Here is an 11,165-nt window from a genome sequence, read left to right as displayed (position 1 = left end):
TGTGTACAATTTGGAAATTAGTATGGCGTTCATTATATCTGAACTATTATATATTTGTTTAGGGGCCAGCTGAAGGACGCCCCGGGTGTGGGAATTTCTCGTTACATGGAAGACCTGTTGGTGACCTTCCCCTGTTGTTTTTTCTATGGTCGGGTTGTCTTTTTGATACATTCCCCATTTCCATTCTCAATTTTACATACTGCATAGTCTGCTATCAAGGCCCCGAAACAATTCAAACTAGAAAAGTAACAGCCTAATTAATGAACGAAAGTTTATCCTGGTTAACCCTCTGTATTTGTACAGTAATCATTTCTGCTCTCCATCTTTGAAAACCCTTTGGAGTTACTATGTAGGTAATGATCATTGACATGATTCTCACCATTACTAGGAAGAAGAAAGGCTTTCTTCATAAAAACTAATTTATTGATGATCTCTAGTAATTTGATTACTGATAATAATTGTTACTTAGGAATAGACCTGATTATGAATTAACCTGGGCATGACCTTATGAATGTCTGATGGACATTTCCTCATATCAGATACTGTTGACCTTTTTCTGTATAGTGGGTTATTTTTGCTGGTAAAATATTTCGCCATTTTCATTGAATTGGTTATATGAAATATTGTGGCAGATTCAAGTTTTTTTATCAATACCTTTGCATTCACACTTTTAAATTGGCAGAATTTATTTTGGTGATGTTTCTATCCGTGAAAATAAGCAAAAACAACCCACTGTACGGTATGTGTATTGACCAAGGAACAGACCACATTTTGAAAACTTTACCAGGTGACAATGACTGACTAACAAGGTCTCCGATTTGATAACATTAATATACACTTAAATCTAGATGAAAGAATAGATAGCTATTTAATAGTCAGTTTGAATTTTATGATGTGCTGCAATATTTGAAATGTGTTACTGTGCTTATCCAGTGACCTTTGGGGTATCACATTAACAAAGACTAAAACAGTTTACCAAACTGCAGTTAGATTTCTACTCCAACTAACTGATCAACTGGTAAAATATTTTAGCAGATTGCTCAAGTGAAAAGTTGTTAGTAAGAAGTGAGTGCTGTAAAATAAAAAGTAATACTTACCATCCAGAACCAGTTAGTTGATACCTTTGTCAATCATTTCCAACAAAAATAATAGCTTACTATAGTATGAGTCACTGAATAAAAAGGTCTAATTTTGACATGGACACTTCTATCATAAATAAATATTATAAATGAATAGTTCAAAACATTGTTTTGTAGGTGTATATTTTATAGCTTTGTCTTCTAAGAGAAAGTTATTGTGCAATTGCGATTCAAATAATATTTTCTATACAAATTACTGATTTGCTGGCAATAAATGGAAATAATTTACATTACTGATAATCAGCAAAATTTTGTTCTGTCTGACAAATATCAAATTTCCCCATTTAATTTGTTTGTAACATTATTTCTGTGATTTGAACTTCATACTAATTTGGCATTTCATTTTTTTTTATTCTAGTCGTATTGATGAATCTTTTGTAGGCAAAATCATAAGCCTGGTATGTATCATTGATTAAATTTTTAGTGTACATTTGAACTCAATATAAATTATTTCCCTTTAATGCCAGCAGATCAGTAATTTGTAGAGAAAATATTATTTGAATCACAATTGCACAATAACTTTCTCTTAGAAGACAAAGCTATAAAATATACACCTACAAAATAATGTTTTGAACTATTCATTTATAATATTTATTTATGATAGAAGTGTCCATGTCAAAATTAGACCTTTTTATTCAGTGACTCATACTATATAGTAAGCTATTATGTTTATTGAAAATGATTGACAAAGGTATCAACTAACTGGTTCTGGATGGTAAGTATTACTTTTTATTTTACAGCACTCACTTCATACTAACAGCATTTCACTTGAGCAATCTGCTAAAATATTTTACCAGTTGATCAGTTAGTTGGAGTAGAAATCTAACTGCAATTTGGTAAACTGTTTTAGTCATTGCTAATGTGATACCCCAAAGGTCACTGGATAAGCACTGTAAAATTAGAAAAAAACAGTGTGATTACTTTTTATAACCACCTATTCAAAATTTGATGGAAGCATTTAGTTGCTTCTTCGTCTGTCCAGGAGCGTTTGAAAAAAGTGAAATCACAAAAATACTGAATTCCGAGGAAAATTCAAAACAGAAAGTCCTGAATCAAATGTAAAAATTAAAAGATGAAACACTTAAAAAACGAATGAACATCGACTGTCATATTCATGACTAGGTACATACATGAAATGTCAGTGTTCTCAATGATGTGCTACAATTTATAAAAACAAGCTTGATTTACAGTAGTGTTTTACTTACAGATAAACATTTGTGCCTTTAGAAATGTTACTATCCAGGCTTTTGTAATATGGGAAGAAAACTATACTTTGATAGGATGAAATGAGGCAAATATATAGAACAGTTAAAAATCCAAAAATATTAAATGTACAAAGGAGTCCATTTTGGACTCAAATCAGGTTCATCTGATGAAAGATCTTGTACACTTTTTAAACACTCAAGTGTCTACTTTAGTCGATTCAATTAGTTTGTGTGTAAGATATGAACTGACTTAGACATTTCAGACGCTCATATTCAAGCTTAAGCATGAAAAATCTATCAAATATGCCATAATGTCACCTTTCAGATGGTTTTTGTCAAAAATGAAAGTGGCCGCATCCGTTTCACCCTCAACCTTTATATACGTTATGTATTATCATCAAATACAACTTACATTTAAATATAAAGAATAAACACGAATGCATCCACTTCCATTTATAAGACGAAAACCGTCTTGAATGTATCTCAAATGCTCAAATTGTGAAGATTTCAGTAATTTAGCATGACTTAATGATGCTAGTACTCGATATATGTGTATTTTATTGTCAATAACAGCTCACATTTATGTAGCAGAAGTATTCTACTTTCGAATAAATAGCTAAAAGTTTACATTATAACAATTTTGTAAAACTGATATATTTTTGGGCCAAAAAGGGCCTTACTGAACCTTTTTCTTTTCAGAATAGTTTGTATATGGAATATTTATTTTTTACTCAATGAGTGCTTTGAAATGTTTGTTATATAAACTTAAGGGCTTTATCTCATTGAATATTCAAGAAATTTTAACATAACTTTGATAAAACGTCTTCTTGTCACTTGATTAGGAACATTCCTTTTGGAATTTTCCTAGGAGTTCAGTAATTTTGCGATTTTACTCTTTTTAAAGACACACAATCTCATTGCAGATTTCAGGATTATCATTTGTACGCCATACACGAACATTTCAAAAGACTCATAAATGTACACTTTGAGTTCTTGAGAAGAAATGGTTTAAAAATTAGACCTATCGACTCCTTTTATGCCCTTCGATGCCTTACTGGACTTTTATCAAGACTGAAGTAACAACAATTGCATGTCTAGTACATTACAAGGAATTTCAGCATGGTTTGATTTAATTTCACTTTATCTGTTCTGTAATAGAAAAGTCAAAACTTATTTCTAATAGTTTTACAATGTTTTTGGCCTCCGCTTGCAGTAATTCTAAATTTGGATCAACAATATTTAAAACACTATTCCACAGAAACATATCTAGCAAGTTAGGTTCCAATAGTTTCAGTGATATTCGAGAAGTGCTTTGGAAATCAGACCAATTGTAGAATTTTGAAAACTCTTGTAGACATATTTGACTCATTAGGACTATTTTATAACACTCGGTCAGTATCACCTAAGTAGTGTTTGTACATGGTTTGTTTTCATTTAGCTTCATCTGCAAACCATGATACTTCATAAGGGTTTGAATCAATCGGAAATCTGCGGAGTTCATTGAAATTTTAATCTGAATTCAAGCAACACCATTTGTTTGGACCTTTACAAAATATTAAAAATATCTAAGTTTGGTTAAACTTCGAGGCAGTATTTGATTTTTTTAAATAGGATCAAAAGCAACAAAACTTAGTTTTAAAATACCTTTTATGGAACGTGTCTTCTAGATTTGTTTAAATTTAAATTCACCTGTTCTTTAAGATGTAAACATATATGATTCTCATTAGGTATGAATTTTTATAAATTCAAATGTGACGTCACTTTTTGGAGTCGATCTCTCCGGCTAACATATAATAATTTGTTCGGCTGTGCTATTTTTATGTGCTGAATTATGTTGTTTTACGTATTTGATTTTATTCTGCAGTTAGTCACCACTTCGGTGTTTACATGTATATCAATTATATAGTCATTTTTATAAATTTACCGCTTGCAAAAGAATGAATCATTCTAAATACTAAGGACATACTTATCCCAGGCAGATAAACTTGTGTTTCTCTGTCGTGTATGTTCTCCAATCTATTTGTATTGTAGTCCTGTCATGTAAGGTTGTCATTTTATTATTATATGTAACATTTCAACAAAAGCAGGAGTTTTGGCTAGCCACAAATTTAAACCAGGTTCAACACCCCATTTTTTCAGAAAGTCAGGAAAATGGCCATTGTAATTTTATTATTATCTATCGTTTCTGTGTGTGTTGCATTTTAGTGTTTCTGTTGTGTCGTTGTTCTCCTCTTATAGATGATGTGTTTCCCTCAGTTATAGTTTGTAACTCGGATTTTTGTTTCAATGGATTTTTGAATTTCTTGTCAAAAACATTTCTTTCAATTGGTTCAGCTTTATTTAAGAAGTTTGTCTTTTCAGCCAGCCAGAAATTAGAAAAGGTCATAGTGTTCATGGCTTTAACGACTTAAATTGGCACAAACATTAACAGCACATCAAAATGAACTCATATTAAACATATCTGCTTAAGTTGGTGTCTTTCTGTTCACTGGTTCTCAAGAAAAAATTACTTAATGATTGTGTGTGTAAATAGTATCAAAGGTACCAAAATTTCAATTTAATACGACATACGCGCGTTTCGTCTACATAAGACTCATTAGTGACGCCCAAATCAAAATAGTTGAAAAAGCCCAACATGTACAAAGTTGTGTTGTTTTTTATCTTGAAAACTAAAATAGACAATGAGACATTTTCAACAGCAAAACTAAATTTAGGAATAAAAATAAATTCGTCCATTGGTCCCTTCTAAAAGTTTTCCTCCTTTAAATAGTAATAGTAAAGAGATACCCTAGATCGTTAGCAGTGGTAGGTATCACCACAGAACAATTGGGTTGACATAGTGAAACTCATAATGTTTAAAAAAAATCATAACTCTTCACATCGTTGCCAATATAATGGAATCATGCGACAGCGATAAGTTTAGTTAGCTATTAATCAAGGTTTAATCTACCATTTTGTACACAATAAAATGCTTCTACAAAGTCAGGAATGTGACAATAAGTATCCATTCGTTTGATGTGTCTGAGCTTTTGAATTTGCCATTTGATAAGGGACTTTCCGTTTTGATATTATAAAATAAAGTAAGCGGAATTCCAATGGGGACTAACTGTACACCACTTATTGCGGACCTCTTTTTGTATTGTTATGAGTTACAATTTATTACTAAAATTAGCAAAGACCCCTCAAAACAACATTTGATACATAAATTTAACAATACTTTTAGATATTTGGATGATATATTGGCTCTCAATAATGACGACTTCAGTATGTATACTAAAGAAATTTATCCTGTAGAACTTACTTTGAATAAAGCTAATGATAACAATGACTACTGCCCTTTCCTCGATCTTGATATCTATATCATAAACGGGAAGCTTAATACAAAAATTTATGATAAAAGAGATGATTTTTCATTTCCTATTGTTAATTATCCATTTTAAGATGGTGATGTTCCCTAGTCACCATCTTATGGTGTTTATATATCTCAACTTGTACGATTCGCTCGTGTATGTAACAACGTATTAGATTTTAGCGAGAGAAATGTATGTAGAACTGAAAAATTATTACACCAGGGTTTTCGATATCACAAACTGGTCAAAACATTTACTTAATTTTATCACCGGTATAAGGAAATAATTCGTAAATATAACTCAACATGCAGACATCTTATACGTTCAGGTATTTCACATCCAATTTTTTTATGAAAATATTCTTTATAAAGCACAAAAATGTCAGTATTCTCCTCAGAAACTAACAAAACCTTTAAATAGACTTATTAGAAGGGGATATAGTTACGATACTGTTGTCAGGTCATTAAAGATTGCATATTTTGGCTTTAATATTGATTCACTGATAGGGTCTTTGCATCGGAACTAAACACATTTATTTCTAAAAAAAAACAGTTGTTGGCATGACACGGGTTATGTTCTTCTCATATATTTTATGATAGTATGATACTAAACCCCTAACGGGAGGGATTGTGCCTGATATTCATATGATGAAGACATAATCTTTCAATCAGTTTAATTGAGGTCTGGAGCTGGCATGTCAGTTGACTGCTAGTAGTCTGTTGTTATTTATGTATTATTGTCATTTTATTTATTTTCTTTTGTTACATCTTTTGACATCGGACTCGGACTTCTCTTGAACTGAATTTTAATGTGCGTATTGTTATTCTTTTACTTTTCTACATTGGCTAGAGGTATAGGGGGAGGGTTGAGATCTCATAAACATGTTTAACCCCGCCGCAATTTTGCGCCTGTCCCAAGTCAGGAGCCTCTGGTCTTTGTTAGTCTTGTATGATTTTAAATTTTAGTTTCTTGTGTATAATTCGGAGTTTAGTATGACGTCCATTATCACTGTACTATTATGCATATTTTTAGGGGCCAGCTGAAGGACACCTACGGGTGCGGGAATTCTCGCTACATTGAAGACCCATTGGTTGCCTTCGGCTGTTGTCTGCTCTATGATTGGGTGGTTGTCGCTTTGACATATTCACCATTTCCTTTCTCAATTTTAAATAACAAAACTAAAATATAGTCTTTAAAAACTAACTTATTCTAATTATAAAAATAGATCCGATAAAAATAAATTCGTTTTTAAAAAAAAATGAAAGCAATACATATAAAATATATAATAAGTCCGAGATGCTTTTCAAGATTTACCTTCATCAGAATTTATGTCACTCCAAGTGTAGTGCACAAAAGTGCTGTAAATAATGAAAACAAAACGTTAAAAACTCATGCGTCCCCAGCGCTTTCTCGAAGCTACCTTCTCTTTAAACTTTTTGTGACGCAATGCTAGGCTAAATATGACTGTTTAACTGAGTGTGAATTCGTATTGCTATATAAGAGTCACGTGTTTCGGTATTTGTTTATCCAGCGTTCATGTATTTACTAGAAGTTGAGAATTTTTATTGTTATTCTGATCGGATATTGTTTTGTGTCTTTAGTTTGTAGTAATTATTTTTTTTTATTTTCTATTCGACGTAATATCTAAAAGAATAAATAATCAATCACCCAGTTCATTTGTATGAGTTTAGTTTAAAGCACCTATGTGTTCACAGGATTTATTTGTTTGATTTGGAAGAAAGGCTGACATAGTTAGTTGCATATTTACTAACACAATTATATATCAATATTCTCTTTGTAGCGTTGATACATTCGTGGGCAGACACACAGTTCGTAATACTTGTGTACTGTCCTATTAGAATTAAGTTCGTTGTTATTCAATCTGTATAGTTAACGTGTCGAAATGTACTATTATATTATTTATTCATGTATTTCTGATTTTGGGAGTTCTTTCATATATTTGTACTATATTTCCTTCGTGTACATCTATTTGTACTCGATTCCCTTCATGTAATATTGTCATTTTAGCGGTGTATTTAACCCTGCCATAAAGCGTAAGATTTGTCTAGCCACAAAACCATGTTCAGACAACTATTTTTGTCTTAAAATGTCCCGTACCTAGTCAGCAACATGACAGTTGTTATCTAGTAGTTCGTTTCTATGTATGTTGCATTAGCGTTTGTTTTTTGTTGCAGTTTGGTGTTCTGTTTCGTTGTTTTCCTCTTAAAGATGATGTGTTTCCCTAGATTTTAGTTTGCAATCCAGATTTTTTTTTAACTCAATTGATTTATGAATTTGAACAACGGTACACCACTGTTGCCTTAATCTTCAGGTATGGACAACACCAATGAGATAGAATCAGGAACTTAAATTATAACAAATGATTAAACTTGATTTTCCCATTGTGAACATTTATTATGAAGACCAAACGCGCGTCTGGCGTACTAATTTATAATCCTGGTACCTTTGATAACTATTTATTGCCTCATCTTATTAATAATTGTTTTGTGTGATGCTTTTTGACAAATCCCTGCTTACTCTGTATATGATCACTGATAATTAATGTCACTGTATCATGTCATTATAAAATATACATAGGTAGTAACTTTATTATGCAGATTCCAAACTGAGTTGAAATTTATATAATCGGGCTTTTGTATTTGAGTCATCACCGAAGTCACCATTTCCCATATAAAGAATATGAGTCTGTTCTTTTGTGGTAATTGCAAGAGTTGTAGGGTATGATATACCTATCATGATGGTGTCGAAATATGCCAATAGTTGACCGCTCTTATTTAGCAAATGCAGGGCATGCCCATGGAAATCTGAAACAATAACACTCTCAGAAGCTGTAGATGCTATATGATAAGGCGTAAAGATCAAACTTTTTCCGACATCTGGATTTCCTTTGTATATCGCTTTAACACTTTTATCAGAATCAAGTATAACAACTCTTCCTCCAACTGCTTTACAAAACAAATCCACACAAAAAATGGTATCACTGCATGTAGTAATATAACGAGGATAAATGAACAATGGTTTATTTACATCATCGCTTTCTATAACATCTAGGTGATTTCCATCAATATCCATAATACATATTGCCCTCCTTCCACTCAAATTGTAAAGATCGGGTACGTTCATATTATAAGAATCAATAAACAGATCTTCAACAGCACCAATCAGAACTTGGTTGTCAGTTGTGAAATGGACGCAGAGTGGCACCAGAGGTTCAACACAGTATTTTGAGTCTGTAATCTTCCCAGAACCGTGCATTACTTGTTTCAATCTTGATGTGTTTGAAACAATTAAGAGGTCGTTGAATGGAGATATAGCAGTTTCCTTCACTTCAATATTAAATCCATCTATGACCTTTATCTTGTTTCCCTTTAGTTTAACTCTCTGTAAAGCCTTTGACGTGGCAAAAAAATTAGCAAAGAAACCTTTGTGTATTTTCCCCGATCCTATCCATAGTGAATCATCAGTACCAACTGACAAACTATTAACTTTGCAGAATTTTGTTAAATACTCTTCCGAAACGGTTAACTCCATTTAGATCTATAATAGTTTCTTAAATATCCAGTAACCGTTACAGTTTATCATCAATTATCAATGTATAGGTATATTTGTATAGACGTTATATCTGTACATTCTGTAGCAGGTGTATGTTATATGACATACCAAGTCAAAACTACTTCACCGTTCTGCTTAACTGCCATTTTAAAAAAATCAATGAGACGCGAAGTGCAGAAAATAATATAATGTAGCAAATCAGCTACACATTATTGACGTCAAAATCATTGAAAGGAACAATTCAAATTGAATTAGATTGAACAACATGGAACTTTAAATATCTAAAAACGTTTAAAATATTTGAATGGAAAAAAGTTATATTCTGTGTGCTATTTTTTGTTTGTTTGTCTTTTTCCATTTTAGTTATGGCGTTGTCAGTTTATTTTTCGACTTAAATAAAAGAATCCGGAAAATATTATTTTAGTAAATAAAATTCAAATTATGCATGAATGACACCAAAGAAAAAACTGTCAACATAAGAACAAAATGGTAACAAGTTAATTTTCAGGTCAACGTACGGTATCCAACACCTAGACCGAAACCCATTATGTAAATATATATAAAATGAGGAAAGTCGTCAAATATGGGACAAATGCAATATATGTATATGCATAAAACCGTTGTATATGATAAGTTCATGTTGACAATACCTTTGCATATAAGCATATTGAATAAATAATACAATGACTCAATGTCATCTTTCTATATTATAATAATTATTTGCTAGAAGGAATAACATTGGGTCATTCGTGAAACTCATATCATATAACTGCAATATATGTATGTACTACATACTGACATGAAGTCATCCCATTGTTTACCATGTACAGAACAAATTCAACAAAAGGATGTTATGTCAGTCATTTTGTAGTGTTCTACAAGTTGTATACTCTGAGTATGCATTATTATACAAAAGGGACTGGTCTTGGTTTCCTGTGTCTTTCACCCCACTCATATAAGCATTTTTTTAAATATTTTTTAATCAAACTATCAATTTTTAAATCCCCATCCAGTTATCCCGATTCAAGTTGTATAATTGTCATGAAATTTTTTATATACCTGATATGTGCCACTTATTATGAGTCTTTTTTTAGACGAAACGCGCGTCTGGCGTATATATAGAATTTAGTCCTGGTTTCTATGATGACAACCACTGGGCCGATGCCACTGCTGGTGGAGATTTATTTCCCCGAGGGTATCACAAGCCCAGTAGTCACCACTTTTTGTGCTGACATGAATTATCATTGATATTGCTATATTTATAAATTAACTGTTTTCAAACTTTGTGTGAAATTTTTGGAAATACTAAGGCTTTTCTATCTCAGGCATAGATTACCTTAGTTGTATTTGGAAACACTTTTAGGAATTTTGGATCTCAATGCTCCTCGACTTGTTTTAACTTTTTTGGATTCTAGCGTCATTGATGAGTCTTTTGTAGACGAAACGCGCGTCTGGCGTATATAAAAAATTTAGTCCTGGTATCTATGATGAGTTAATTTACCATAGTCATCAATACTTTTTTTTAAAATCTTACCATTCTTTTGCTACGATATCTTGAACATCTAGGGATTATAGAACAAAAGGAGAATTGTCAGTTTTGCCAGGAAATGTCTCAACAAGCTCCATTAAAATTTTCCGATTCTATGGAATGTTGGGACAAGACAGTGTGCAAACATTCCAACGTCTAGGTCATAACAACCTCTGTTGCTGCTAGCAACAAAGTCTTGAGGTGATGAATTAAGTCTGCTATTAAGTGAAACCTATTGTTTTTATCTTTAATTACTTAAAATCGTTACTTAGATAAAATTGAGGATGGAAATGGGGAATGTATCAAAGAGACAACAACCCGACCATAGAAAAAACAACAGCAGAAGGTCACCAACAGGTCTTCAATGTAA

The 11,165-nt window shown here is 32.0% G+C and overlaps 1 protein-coding gene across 1 annotated transcript; it reads right to left on the bottom strand.

Annotated features, from left to right (window-relative positions):
* Window positions 1-8,304: 8,304 nt before the first annotated feature.
* On the bottom strand, window positions 8,305-9,246 carry LOC134688038 (uncharacterized). Its single transcript, XM_063548505.1, has one exon. It carries the CDS (start codon window positions 9,244-9,246, stop codon window positions 8,305-8,307), a length of 942 nt encoding a protein of 313 aa, XP_063404575.1.
* Between the last annotated feature and the right edge of the window lie 1,919 nt (window positions 9,247-11,165).

This window comes from Mytilus trossulus, chromosome 10 (assembly GCF_036588685.1).
Source record: "Mytilus trossulus isolate FHL-02 chromosome 10, PNRI_Mtr1.1.1.hap1, whole genome shotgun sequence".
NCBI lineage: Eukaryota > Metazoa > Mollusca > Bivalvia > Mytilida > Mytilidae > Mytilus > Mytilus trossulus.
This window is presented reverse-complemented; position numbering and strand designations above follow the sequence as displayed.